The sequence below is a fragment of the Hemicordylus capensis genome, chromosome 4 (assembly GCF_027244095.1).
Source record: "Hemicordylus capensis ecotype Gifberg chromosome 4, rHemCap1.1.pri, whole genome shotgun sequence".
Lineage (NCBI taxonomy): Eukaryota > Metazoa > Chordata > Lepidosauria > Squamata > Cordylidae > Hemicordylus > Hemicordylus capensis.
The window spans coordinates 162122041-162137101 of NC_069660.1; the positions used below are offsets into that span (position 1 = coordinate 162122041).

Consider the following 15061-nt stretch of genomic DNA (forward strand, 5'->3'; position numbering starts at 1 on the left):
TGTCAACATGGATACTTTACCTCTTCTGCACCAGAGCATTATGCTATTTACTCATCGCCAGTGTCCTTGAGCTATTCACCAAATGAAGATGGTCACACATTCTCTAATAACGTGCCACCGGTTCTTCTTGCTGTGTACCCTAAGGAACAAGGCTCCCCACCTCACGTAGAACAACTAGCTCAAATTGACCGGAGTCCTACACCCTGCATTCCAGCCAGCTGTTTGGCCTTCTCCAGAATGTAGAATGTGTGCTTAGAACTGTGATTGCTCCTCTTAAACATTACAAATTAATCGGTGGTTGTTGCATCAGATCTTTTGTTCGACTCAATTTCATACTTCCTTCCAATCTTGTCATGACAGCTTACCTTTCTTCATGCTGCCCCTTTGGGCAGGTTGCTTTGTGTGTCTGAGCAGTGTTACAGCAGTGAGGGGTTCTTGAATGCTCTCAGAATTTCCACTGCCAACCATGCTGCCTCTTGCAATAAAGGCGAGTGGGCATGTATTATCTCTTGTAGTGCTTATCTTGGACCCATTCCTTGATACTAGCAAATATTCTATATACTTTAGGAGAAACTACAGGCTAACACAGGTTAAGTTTTAATGATACAACACAGCAGTGGCTCTTATGTTTTTACTGTACCGAGGATCACTACATTTTCTTACCTTACAGCCACCAGCTGCAATCCAACAAATCTATTTGCACATTCAGAAGAAAACTATGCACACAGTCACAGATTTCTCAGAAGTTGTTATGACGGTGTGCAAAGTTTTCTTCTGTATGTGCACATAAGATTTGTTGGATTCTGGAAAACTGGAACAGCGGAATATAGATTGGAAGCTTTTCAAGCAATTCCTGTATGCTGACTATAAGGGAAGAAAATGTAGTGATACTCAGTACAGTGAAAACTTGAGAGCCACTGCCAGACTGCTTTTTTTTGGGGGGGGGGGGAAAGACTAGTTGAAACATCAGTTTCAGCATAAAAAGGAAGCTTCAAGGCTTCCCACTCCCCATTCCAGCACCTGCAATACAAACAGCTCCCAGGCTATACTCCTCCTCATCCCTTGCAGTTCTGCCAGAGGCCTTGATTGACGACAGGCAATGAGAATACCCAACTTTCTGCAAGGGCAACCTTTTGTTCACCTGACTAGCCAAATCTAAGACGATGAGACAATGGTTTCCCAAGGCCAAGGATTACATTGGGACTTGGACCTGGTTAACAAAATGGCTACATCCTTGAGTATTTTATTTAGAGAATATTTTATTAGTTTCTGTAATCAAACCCATGTAAATAAGACCTTACATATTTAATACAGTGCGTTACCCCTGTACAAATGGAAAAAAAAGTTTAAACATTTCTAGACCAATATGGCTGTTAATTTCTGTACAATGCCAACTCACAGTACAAGTGGATATCTTTTTTCCAAAGCTGACATCACAGCTAAGTTTCAAAAAATTCAAATTATAATATTTATATAAAAAGATAACCAATAGCATTTCACTAGGCATCAATAGCAGCAACATACTTTTCCAGCTTCTGCCGTCATCTGAACAAAATTATACAGACTTTTAGATCACGTTGTTCCAAAAAGAAAGAAAGAAAAATACAGAAAGATAAAGATAAAAAGATAAAAATAAAGGGAAAGAAAGAAAGAAAGAAAGAAAGAAAGAAAGAAAGAAAGAAAGAAAGAAAGAAAGAAGTCAAGGAGGGGAAGAAGAGAAAAAAGGAAATCCTTGGAGATAAACAGCCAATTCTGTTACTGGTGTGGTATTTGGTGCTCTCATTAACTTCCCAATCATTGCCTGAAAAATGTCTAGAGTAACATCATTAAAACAGCTCTGCTATAGCACAGTCACAACTACAGTATCATAAGCAGGTACGGGATATTTTACATTCACAGAAGTTATCATACAGTACTCTTCTACAGCTATAATACTAGAAGATACAATTAAAAAGGCATTATTTGACTTGATTCTATTTCCCAGCACACAGTAAGCAGGAAGGAGGTGCGATGCAGCTCTGATAGAAGAATGTGCCACTTCCAAGAGGATGCTCTCTTAGGGCACAAGGTCAAGTGCTCGTTGCTCTATACAGACATAAGCTGAAAACCATTCGAAGGCCAAAGGCTTCCTTCCCCCAAGTACTACCAAGCCACAGTTTAATGTCACTGGCAATACGACTCCTAAAGGGAGTTTAGAGTCTCCTAAACACCGCACTTTGGGTATTAGAGTAACATGAGGGCCAACAGCAATTTTCTTTAAAGAGTTGAATTCAGCACCATATCAAACCATAGCAGCAGCCACACCTTGCCTTTTAGGGAAATCTGACACAGAACATTAACAGAATGAAGTGTGGTGTGGGTGTGTGCGGGCATGAAGCAGCTCTGTGTGACTTACTAATTGCATTAAATTCTCTTGGTTCATTATTAAGGACTAGTGCCCTCTTAGGGCACTGAGCAACATAAAACCAGCCCCCATTTTGTCCAGCATGGCCTTCTCCAATCCATCTTTCCAAAATGAAACAGCAGCAAACAAACAGGAAAGTATTAACCAGTGGCCAAGAACATGCCTCAGTAGCATTGTTACTCATTTTGCATCCCTGCAAGGCAGACAGGTACCTCTGTTCAGACAGAGCATGCCTGTTCATGTGGTGGCACGGAAGCTACAAGCCCCAAGATCTCCAGACCTTTAGAGCCTGTAGCCATACACATCTGCCAAGACTAATTAGCACCTGCATTCCTTTATGCCACTCATAGCCTTGAAGGGACATGCCTTGCCCTTTGGGCTACAGGTTTGTGCTGCTGTTATTTCACTCCCCACGTTGGCATAGATGGACACAGCATTTATGATTTTGTTTCTTCTGTCTTGATGGCCTGAGGTTTGATTGGTCCAGTTCTAACAGGTTTGGGGGCTGCAGTTGGTGCAGGAATTGGCTTTTCCTCCACTTTGTCCTGACATGCTCCTGAGTCTGCAATTACCTCAGGGGCTTTAATCCCACTGTCGCCCACTTTCTGTATTTTGCCTCCAGCTGGCTTGTTCTGCTGCTGTTCAGAAAAGAATCTCTGGGTGGATTGAAGGACTTCTGCTCTCTGCTTTGCCTTAATGAAAAAGAAAGGTGTTAAAATAGAGCACAGACCAGAAATAAGGTTCTTATTCTGTGTATTCCGGCTTTAGAGAACCAAATATTCGCCAAAAGAGAACCTTCTATCATCGATTACAGCAAATATCTCGGAATTTCTCCCTCAACATACTGTAAAATATTTGAAGACGAGACAAATTTGCTCTTTGAAATTCTTGGTAATCCTAAATTCTCCTGGATCTAGATCCTATATCCAAGAGAATCTGGTTGGACAGAAGGCCATCCAGTCCAACCAAATTACACAAGCAGGACCATCCAGAATCCTTGGTGAAAATGGCCCCTTCCTCACTTGTGTGAGTGGAACTTCTGTTTGTGGAAGTACTAGTCTGGATGCTACCCAGTATACCCACAATATGCCATGAGCAGAGAGGCACCTGTAGAACAAGCAGCTACAAAGGATTCAAGCAAGAGAGTCAAATCACATGCTGCAGAAAACATTCTCCACCATGCTCACTGCCAATTAGATTTAGGAGAAATTCTCTCCCAAGCCTATATAAGGATGGAACTGAAAAATCTTACAAATCCATATTATATCGTTAGACAATTTAATGTGGAAACTCTCAGACCAGCACTAATTTAAAGATGGCTTCTTATTCAAAATGAAAGACAGAATTTCAACCTTAAGATTATTATAGAACTAGGGCTCGCCAAGAGGAAGGCCTCTCTCATACTCAATAGCTCTAGAAAGACATTACCCCACTGTGTATGGCCAACACGTGAAAAGAATAAATGGAAACATGCCAACTAGTCACAAAGTGTGGGCCTCTGTATGCTTGTCTGCAGAGGGCAATGCCAAATGTGGGCAGGATTCTTCCTTGTGTGGAAGCAGCCCCTCTGCTGCCCATGGGTGGTTCTGCCCCCTGCAAGCAGAAACCTGGGGTGCAGAACATGACTGTATGGGAGGCAAGGCTAGCTATTCCCATTCACTCTGCTCGTACATTCACCGCTGGAATGTGGATCCTACGCACATTCACTAAGAAAGAAGTCCCACTGAGTTCTATGGGACTGACTCCCTAGCAAGTGAGCACAGAACTGCAGCCTTCGATTAACAGCAGCAAAACTATAGCAGTGAGCTTCTTTGCGGTTTTCCCCTTAGCACAGCTGCCAAAGCTCTGCTTGGAAGCTTCACGGAGGTTGTGCACCTAGTAGAGAGTGCTTTATATTGATGGGAACCAGCAGTAAATAGGACTAATATGCAAGAGATACAGCAGGCCTAGGGAGGCCACAGACTTGGCTGCAACTCTACAGCTCTCTTTCATGACAAATAGCATTGTTTGTGTCAAGTGTAGCTTAAACGGTCACAAGTACTATTATGAAGAACGCTGCAGTCAGACCCTCTAAATAATTCTACGTAAGAGGAACTACTTTAACATGGTCTTTGGACACATGAAGACATGGGCCGCATAAAGTCCAGTTTGCAGACTGGGAAACTAAGGCAGAGAAGAAAAGAAATAGAACCTCATTCCCACTTCAAACAAAGCATTTCCTCTATGCAATTCAACTATGCTTTTTTAGGACAAAGCTACCACTATTTGAGAAGAAATAGCTGCTCCCAAGAAATACTTTCATTTATCACTAGTAACATTGTGTGCTTTCAGTGGAACTGGCAATTAGAACCAATAGATTTGTAGGTATGCAACAACAACGATGTCTGCTTTGATGATGCATGAGCTTTGCATATGGTACACTGCTTTTACTGGGCAAATGGAGGCAGAGAACTGTCAGATGGCAAAGGCAACTTTCTGGAAGAAGCAGTCGCACCATGTTATTGTGAGCCTCCTCTAAAACATCCCCCAGCCCTACCTCCCCCACCCCTGACACCAACATAAAACCATCATCTGAGTCTATTCAAACATAACAGGGAGTGTGCTACTTCTTGCCTTGGGACAGGCAAAGGATGGTTTTTGGAAGCAAGACTATTTGGATATATGTTTTGTGAGGATCAAGTTCTGAAGTAATCTGTAATATATACTTCCCCTACCCACCCCTAAATATCACCAGCTATGACTCTGGCAAATAGCACAACTCATTTATCAGACATTCTGGCTATTGATGACTGAAAAAAGGTACCAATCATTTCAAAACAAAACAAGCGACAGCTCTCAGTCATCAGGGAGACAGCTTCTTCGGTGCGTTGAATACAAAGAAATGGGCTTGGGAAGCTCAGTCCTGGCTAGAGCTGATTGATTTCAGATTTCCTTTGATCTCATGGCATCCTCACACAGACTCTGCACCACAGCTCACATCTACGGGAAAGTGTCTTGTTTTATCCAGAAGGGTCTCCAAGTGCTTTTCAAACCATGTCATGCAGTGAAATGCAGCTATGGGAGGCTGATTCTAGCTATTTAAGAGGTTTGCACAATTAACAAAAAGAGGGGCCTAGAGAATGGAGGCAGCCCACCAGAGAGTACACTGCAAGCTGGCAAGCTCTTCCAAGTGCCAGCTAGTACTGGGGTTCTGCTTTCTTCTAATCCTTAACTAAAACTACAGATCCTATCTGCAATGCAAGATTTGAGTTTGGGATTCTATTAGGCCACTGCAGAAAGGGATGTTGAAGGACCAGAGGCATCTTAAGCAAAGAGCAGTATCTTGCCTTGCAAGTTGTTAAGACTGAACTGTGGTTAACACAGCATGGCCGTCCAAAAATACTAACCTTCATGTCTTGTTCAGCCTTCATCGCAGCCTGGGCCTGATTGCCTCTGACTCCAGAGAGTGATCCACAAGGACCCCTGGCCACATGTGGCAAACGAGGGTGGCTCATAAGGCCTGTGGTCATCTGAGGTGGCATCTGACTAGCCAGTGCCATTGGCGGCCTCTGAACAGGCGCTGGGAAGGTGTTAGTATGTGGGGCTCTTACCAATGGAGGGACCAGGTTAGGCTGAGAGAGGATCTAATGTGGGGAAAAAAACAACAACAAAAAGAGAGACATTTAGCTGTTAGCAAACTGCCAACCTGACCACACGGTGGCTTCTCTAGGGGAACATGCCTCTGCTACTCATCAGTGCCAAGTAGTGGATGTATTCGGTCTGTTAAGACTGGCCATGTTTGGCAAACGCTAAGGGGAAAAATCCAAAGGTGGTGGTTGTGCTTAAAAATTGCCTTAGCACAAAGACCAAACGGAGGGAGGCAGGATATATTAAGTGTCAGCATGGCTCAAATCCATGCCAAGGCACAGGAACTGGCAAAAAGCAGACCTATCCTTTCAAGTGAATCTCCGGGATGCTCAGATGCGAAGGGGAACACCCCAGACAGTCCGTGTCCAAAGTGCACACCTCATCTCTTCCTAAGAGCAATGATGTTTTGGATGTACCTGCCCCTTTTAAAGGGTGTTGAATGTGTAAACTTTATTCTTATCAGTTTGGGTGGCTGCTTCACAGCTGCATTTCAGGTAGGTGGCTAAGGTCACACACTTCACTGGGAATTTCTGTGCAAGCCCCAATGCAAAGAGTGGAGGCTGGGCAAGAGGCCAGCTGCACTCCAGCACCATTGGAGTGCACAATTCTCCTCAATGGAGCGTGTGCTGGAGACATTCCTGGTGGATTGTGCCCTAAGAGTCTGTAGAGGTCTTAAAGCACGCACTGGGACCCTTCTCTCAGGCAATGCGTTTCCCCTTCGCCTTTCAAATGTTCAATACTCAACTGTCGTGAGAGCTGTGCAGAGACGCCTGTGGTTGCCTGCCTGCATCAGGAGCAAGGATGTTACTGAAAGCAAGATACTTGCATCTAGATATTGGGTTGCTTACATGAATTAGACTTAAGATCATGGCAAGTACATTTCACTGAGTATCTGACAGAACTCTCGGCAATTTGGGGTTCTTCATTTGAAACACAGTGCTGAGCTACAAAGCCAGTCACACACCGGAAAGCCCAGCCCACTGGGAGAAAGCCATTTGCTGCCCACCTGGGGTGCAAACTGAGGAGGAAATGGCTGCGTCATTCTCACAGCTGCCGACTGAAATTGCTTCTGGTAGACAATGGTATTCATTTTATTGGACTGACTGTTCGGACTTGTAGAAGCCGCCCTTAAAGAGAAAACATTTTAAAGTCAGTTAATATGCTGGGTAACACCCCAGAGATACCGTGTGTTACAATTTTCATATCCTACCTGAATCCAGAAGAAGAATTGATTAACATTGATTAATACAGCTGTTTGCAACCAACGCAAGATCATTAAGACCTAACTGCTGTCACTATGAGAGAGACACACGTTCAAGTTAACGTTCATTCCCTACCACCACCCACCCAAAGGGAACAATTAAGATTGGTTGCATGTACTTCAGCAGTGCTTTTTGCAATTTATTTTTCATTTAGTTCAATACACATACAGGCAATTCTTCAACCTAATGGAAGTTTTTGATCAAACTACACGATTGTGTATATAGAGGCTCTGCCATTTCACATTACAGGCAAGAAGAGAACATTGTGTGACTACATTATTTCAGAACAAAAAGCAATTTAGGGTTGGACATTTATTGAAACACATGTATTTAATTGAGGCATTAATTTATTTGAATTTCTAAAAAAGGAAAGACGGCAACAATGACTTGGATTCTAACTTTCCTTGGGTGAACAAATGGGGCTTTCCAGACCACCACCACCCCCGCCAGCCCAAAGAAAACCTACTCCTGAGGGGTGGGGACCCCTCCTAGATCAGGATGGCATGTGGTGTGGTGATTTGCAGCAGGAATTGGAGAAAATGGCTCCCTTCCCACTCACACCAGAGCACCTTAGAATCCAAGCCATCTACTCCAAGAACACACTGAAGTCCCTCTTCTTATTGCAGCAATACAAGTGCAGAGGCGACAGCTCTGACTCTTGGGCATGTGATCCAAAAGTCTCTATGTGCGGTTTTGCTTCCTGAGCTCTCTGTATTCCTTTTTCCGATCAGAGTGCTTGCAGTTACAGCACCAGAGTGTTTCTGTATACTGGCTTTGGTTCGCCCTGCAGCAGAGGAGCACCTGCAGCCTCACAAGGTTTAATGGAGGTGCAGATGGGGTTGGAAGAAGCAGAAACTGCATCTTATCATGGCACAATAAAAACACAGGCCAACACCTCCAAATGGGTCTTCTGCGTTTAATGCAATATTTGATTATTATATTTAAGCATAGCCATATAATAGATTACCAATAGACTGGGAGAGGAGAGAAATATGTTTCTTCTTGGGCTCAAAAGACACTATTTCTATAAGCTCAAACACTTCAATCTACGCAAGCTGTGTTGGTTAGGCATCTGGAAATCAACAGGCAAAATCCAAAGTCTTTAGAAATTCCATATACGCAAACATAGCAAAAGGCTTTGAGGTGATATTGTTCTTTCATGTAGAACCAGATACATCTTAGTTTTCTCCTTTTGTGTGGTATCACTCAACAAATATGGTAATTTAACTAGCAGAGCTGGGGCTAAAATTTATTTATTCATTTGTCACATTTATATAAAACCATATATAAAATCTCAGGTGGTTTAAATGCTCCCATATAAAAATATCTCAAGATCTTTGGAGGTCTATGCCATCCCAACCTTCCACAACAGGATTTTATTCTAAGAGAGGCAAAACACTTAGCCCTCCAACTCCTTTGTAGCACCATCTAGTCTGACTAACACTGAAAGCACAGAGCACAATAACAGTCTCCAGCTCTGTCAGAATTAGGCAGGATTCAAAGAATTATAAGACAAGTTATGTGAGCCCAAGGGCGGGGCGCTTAGACTCTCCCCTCAAATTTCCCAATGCTGATGGGCAATCTGCTTTTGAAAGTGGAGTTCCAACAGCCATCTGCAATGCTAGAAAAGAGATAAATTGATCCCCCCCCCCCTTTTCAAAAGGGAGCATTTTCATTTTGTCACAGGGGCCCTGAAATCCTAGTATAGGATTTGGGCATAGCCCAAGTCTAACACTCTTCATAGAATACAGAACATATCAGTGGCCAAACCCAGTTGTCACTCTTATACATAGGGGGGCCTATCCCACAGAAACACACCAGGGCAGGCTCTGCTGAAGTATGGCAAGTATGTAGCCATTCTGTCTTTCCGCAAAATATATTGCTTTCTGTTGCCTGATATGTCCCCTTTTCCATCCCAATGCAGAGGCACTCAGATAACTGAGCCTTCCAGACTCAGAACTAGACAACCTTTTCCTTTCTACTAACACCAAAATGCCATCGGAAGGGACCAATGACTAAGAAGGTAAGAATGCTTGTTAACGGCATTCTTGATGCACACGTGTTCGGAGTCAGTCATTCCCTCCTAACCTCTAAATGTATACTCATATTTAAAAACAACAAACGATTCATTTTAAGAGGCAAGGAGAGATGGCATGTGGTGGTGTTTTTCTCCATGCTGTTTGAGGCTTGTCTACATGACACTGTTGCCAAGCCAACATTCTGCAAGTGACTTTATTGTCATGTTATACATCCTTTTCAAAGCTGTATTAGCCATTACTTAACATTTCTATAGTGCTTCTTTGTTGTCAAGTGGCACTTGTATACTAGCGTTTAATTTGGTATTGGTATATTTTAAGTGGGCTCCATCGTAAGTCTACAATGCTGGTTTGTTTTCAAAGTTACCGGAAGGGACTAGAAGTTGGAGTGGTGCTTCTTCCAGTAACTGGAGATGTGCCTGGTTTAACATCAATGCCACTTCCAAAGGCCTTCAGGTCCATTTCTGACATCTGAAGGGAAAAACAAACAAACCAATCATTGTACATGCAAGCTTAAAAGCAGGTTCAACAAGGGCCCCAATTGTCTAAATGTTCAAAAGAATCCATTTCTACAAGGCCTTTATTACAGTGGCAGTAAAAGATCACTCAAAACTTCAAACCGACTATGAAACGTCTAAAGAGTTGGTTGATTATTCACTTGTTTGGATGTATCGGGGTTTGCACTCTGCACATGCCACAGGACTCGAATACCTCAAATCCTCTGGAAGGCAAACCAAGCAGGGCCCAGAATTCAGGACTCTCTACCAATAGACTTAGGTCTTGACCTTCCTGCCAAAGGCAGCTCATACAGAGACTTAAAACTCAAAATCAGTCAGTAACTGTTACACTAAGCCTTCTGCACAGAGGATAAGAGAGACACAGAGCTGAGCAAATGGAATTTGAGCAAGCAAACACAAATGCAAATGCACACACAGTTCTGCAGGAATGAATAGCTTAAGAGCTGGCAAGTCAGAACTAGAATATATACTGCTTGTTTGTATATCTAGCTCCCCACCTCCAAAAGAGCAGAAAGAAAGGGTGGGGGGGGGGACGATGACGACACAAAACCCATATTTCATGGTTATTGTTAATCTCAAGTGGTTTGAAAGCAGGGAATGAAGAATTATCAAGAGTTAAGATCAATGTATGCAGACAAACATATACTTCTGCACATATGCAAATACAGTCCAAGCAAACTGGAAGTGCATACAGACTCATGTGCATGAACACAAAAGCAGACAGGCATATATACTTTGATAAATAAAATAAATATACATGGACAGCAAACACACAGGACTTCTTTTGAGCATATATAGTGGGGAGTTCCTGTTTTCCGGGATCCACGCTCATTCCCTGTACAGACTTCATCATAGTGTATTCTCCCCACATCTAGAATTGGCCTACACTCCCTGTTGCCAGTCAAGGCTGAGCTCCTAACCCCCAGGACTTAATTCAGCAGGAATTTCAGCAGGACTTAAAAGAACTTGCTTTGGCTGGGCAATGCGCATGATCTACAAGCGCATTGTTAAGGTGCTCCAGTATTCACCTGGATCCTTCAGAAGGCTAAGCGCACAATGAGCCTATCTCTGAACCCAACATCGCTCTCCTCCAATGCCCTTTTCATACTCCATCTCTCAACCTGCCAGGAGTGGCCAGTGAGGGGCCTCTTTAAGCACAAATTAACAGGTGCTTATCTCCGCTCCGGCTGTAGCTGCACATACTCCCGGCACTCCCTGTGGCGGAGGACTGGCTCTGCCACTCACCTGGCTACTGGTGGAGGATGGGCTCCGCGGAAGCCAGGCGAGTGGCGGAGCCGATTCACCGCCGCAGGGAGTGCCGGGCAGCGCGCTGCTGCTCAGAGTAGTTTGCAGCTGCAGCCGGAGCAGAGGCAAGCACCCAATAACTTGTGCTGAAAGGTGCCTCTCGCCGTCGCCCAGTGGCACCCGCACTGGCCGCTCCTGCGACCTGCCATGGCCACCCATGTGGATATAGATAGGAGGGAGGGGGAATGGTGAGCGAACTAGCTGGTAACAACAAAGGATGATGTCTGAATGGTCAGGTCAGTTACAAAATAAGTTTTAACAGTGTATTACTATAAATTGTGAACCGCCGCCCAGGGATATTTCTGCATGGGGTGGTAAAGAAATGTACTAAAATAAATACAATCTTAAGCTAGTGCCATCAATACGCAATTCCTTCAATTTGTTATTATTTCCTAATTTTGTTTTAGTACAGTAAGTACGATTTAGTATGATTTAAGTATGATTTAGTACGAATAATGAATAACTCCCATTATTCATTTGGAGTTATTGCTATACGACAGCCATCCTTGAATATGTGCATTAGTGTGCAGTATTTTTCAGTCATTTTTCAATTAACAAGCACAGTATTTTTCAATTAACAAGCACATTTACCTTCCCAGTTATAATGCTGTGCTGAGTTCCAGCTGGAATGAGTCCCCTGAAAGGCTGGCCTACTTGTGCTGGCCGACTCAGACTAGGAGCTTGAGGCTGTGGCGGTGTGTGCTGCAAAGGAGGTTGTAGGGACTGTGGAAGAGCAATTAAAGGTTGGCCTGCTGATCCAAAATTGGGCAAAGAAAGTTGTGATCCTGGTATAGGTACTGTCATCTGGACAAAAATGTGAGAGTATTAATTCTAGAAGTGCTTCAATAACTTAAATGCAGCAAGATAAAGTTGTCACTTTTGGGACACCAAGGAAGAACACATACATTTTGCAATTATAACACTATTAATACATTTGCATCTGTTTCTCTTGTGCATCTGAAAGGGAACAATATCCTAGTTTCAATTCTGTGGGGTTGTGGAGAAAAAGGCGACAACATATGGGCAGTATCTAATTATTCAGAAAGCAAGTCAGATGGGATGCTCAGTAAACAGAACACACTCTCCCCCTTTTCTCTGTATGCCCATTTCCCCATATGTTTCCTTTCCTCCACTCTCATGGAAAAGGGAGCTTTGGAAGCAGGATTTAGGTTTTCTTGGGGTAGATGCATTTAGGAAGTCTTGCTGCTATTTTTTACACATCTGTAACACTTTAGCTAGTGTTTAGATGTTTATCAGCAGCAGTAAACAGGCCATTTTTATTCCTTTCAGAACTCATGGCTATTCGAGTTCCCTGGAGAAGGACTATGATTCCAAAAATACAGCTCCTGATTTTGAAATAAGAACTGTTAAACCTCATCTATTCTGTATTCTCTTGCAAACACTACCCATCACAATCGAAGCTCTCTTGCTAGCTGCTGGCTCTAGGTAGGATCATTCAATAAAATAAAATAACAGAAGCAGAAAAACATCACATAAACACCACAGTGATCTCTGGGCAAGAGAATGCTTGATTAAGGAAAAGAGGGAAATCTCTGATGAAATTCCCATGTTGAGGTAGCCTGCTCAAACAACACTAGAAGTTAGAAGGTAACTAAAGATGCATTCTTTCTCGTTTAAAACGGTCTTGGGTGCCATCTATTTTAAATGTTTTTAAATGATTTTGTATTTTATCATAGGTTTTTTTAGGCTACTTTGTGAGCTGCCCAGAGAACAACTTGTTATGGGAAGGCCAAACAAAGAAGTTGTTATAGCAATTTCCGCATAAGAGCACATGAACCTTGCTCTCAAAAGGGTATTGTCTTGTCAGGAGATCATTGTACTACACACACCACATACAAAAATACTATGGAAAGCAATTTACCGTGCCATAGTTTACCTGCTGGAGGGCACTGGGAGACTGTGCAGTATTATAGAAGCTTGTCTGGCCCGGTTGCTGAACCTGTCCAGAATACAAATTTGAGGCCTGGGTAAGAGAAGCTCTGGCCTGAGAAGAGAGAGGTTGACATTTTCTAGGTGACTGACTATGGAAGGTCATTTTAATTTGATGAACAGAACAGATTTGCGGGCATTTTATTTTGTATTTAAATCGTTCTCCATATTTTATATACAGATTTTATATTTGGAAAAGCAACAAGTGTGATATCCTAGATTTTTTAAATAATACATATTTGAAACAGCTGAATCTGGACGAAAAGCAGTACAATTACAGCACTGCCAAATATGAGATCTTTGATTTATTTATTTTTTAAGTGTGAGGCTTTTAAATCTGAATTGGGACTGCATCAGGGTGTGCAGCCAAACATCAGGACAAATGCAAAGCTCTTCTAGGCAAGCACCCGAAATTGGTAAAAGTAAAGTGTGCCCTCGAGTCAGTGTCGACTTCCGGTGACTACAGAGCTCTGTGGTTTTCTTTGGTAGAATACAGGAGGGGTTTACCATTGCCTCCTCCCGCACAGTATGAGATGATGCCTTTCAGCATCTTCCTTTATTGCTGCTGCCCAATATAGGTGCTGCCCATAGTCTGGGAAAAATACCAGTGGGGATCCAAAGCAGCAACCTCATGCTTGCTAGGTAAGTCATTTCCTGGGGGAGACCTTTATGTGAACCCCGCCTCATCCATGACAATACAGAGCCTCAAACAACTAAAATGCTGTGTGAATACATATGGGTAAAAGGACACACACACAAAAATCAAAGGTCATTTCACATAAACAGGCAATGTAGTTTGCCTGATGAGGCAGCGGCTAACCGTGATGCAACATAACACAATCACAGTCCTTCCATCAACCATGGAGTTGGAATTATCACAGCGACAGGATATACTTTGGCTGTATGTGTTATGAGGACCTGTTGACCCAGAATTCCTTTCCATTTTGTATATACCCAGAGACACAGTTCTAGAAACAGCACTGCCCAATATATTCCACTTTGTTGCATTAAAGCACCAGAAAATTCTAACTTCTCAGTAAGCTCTCTGAGGGTATCTGGTTCTCTGACCTGGAGAAGATGCGTATCAATAAGCTGGGAGCCTCCTAGTCCTGAAGCTTGACTCAGCTGATGCTCATACAGGATAGGGATAGGCTGCGTGTTAGATGTCTGTTGAAACGCAAGGCTTGACTGTGCCTTGGCAAGCTCTTGGTGCTGAACTGCTGGGAAGTTGTGTAGTGTCGTGCCAGAAAGTACCACTGGTGACGGCTGAGACAGACCACTCTGCATAAATGCCTGCTGGGATCTAGAACACAAATTTGGCTTCATTTAGTCATTAAGATCTATTTAAAAACTGCCTTTGGAATTAAACCAGGCTTGAAGATGCACTGGGCTAAAAAAAAAAGGTAAAATAGAAAGCACAAAAAGAGCCCCAAAGCATCCACAAAATACCAACAAAAGGAGAACACACGTCTCAAGGTGCTTGTAAGCATATGGTATTATATATTTTATTCAAAACCCAATGTGTTTTAGCCAAAAAGGGCCTCTTCAGAGGCAAATCTAAACCCAGACAGACATAAAACAAATTACTTGCATTTTATGAACGTTACAGAAACCGTAATGCCTTCTTTAAAAACATAGCTTTGCTTGTTGAGAAAGTTGCTAAATATCTGACTGAAATTGTTTAAACCAGGTTTACTCACATATTGTTAACTGAAACAGTGTTCTACAAAGAGGAATGAATCAGTAATCCTCTACCATGCAAATGCATTAAACCTACAATTATATAATTGCAGATGCTGGTCAGTTTGCAGATCTGGCCAGTTACCCATGCCTTAAGTCATGTCACGGCTGGATTACTGTAATGTGCTTTACGTGGGGCTGCCCTTGAAGAATATTTGGAAACTGCAGCTAGTGCAAAATGCGGTAGCTAGGGTTTTATCTGGAGCTGCCTGGTGGGGA

General features: G+C 42.9%; 1 protein-coding gene across 8 annotated transcripts in view; it reads right to left on the reverse strand.

The window, feature by feature from the left end:
- Window positions 1-1241: 1241 nt before the first annotated feature.
- PRRC2C (proline rich coiled-coil 2C) overlaps window positions 1242-15061 on the reverse strand; it is a 115757-nt gene continuing 101937 nt past the window's right edge. For 3 of the 8 annotated variants that reach the window (XM_053313514.1, XM_053313518.1, XM_053313512.1), the window contains 7 exons: window positions 14171-14405; window positions 13035-13157; window positions 11744-11956; window positions 9697-9800; window positions 7038-7158; window positions 5791-6027; window positions 1242-3096 (listed from right to left, as the gene is read on the reverse strand). In XM_053313514.1, coding sequence (XP_053169489.1) covers window positions 2842-3096; window positions 5791-6027; window positions 7038-7158; window positions 9697-9800; window positions 11744-11956; window positions 13035-13157; window positions 14171-14405 — 1288 coding nt within the window. In that variant the 3' untranslated portion in view covers window positions 1242-2841. The remainder of the gene's footprint in view (window positions 3097-5790; window positions 6028-7037; window positions 7159-9696; window positions 9801-11743; window positions 11957-13034; window positions 13158-14170; window positions 14406-15061) is intronic. The other 5 variants (XM_053313516.1, XM_053313515.1, XM_053313513.1 and 2 more) reach the window with 5 other exon arrangements.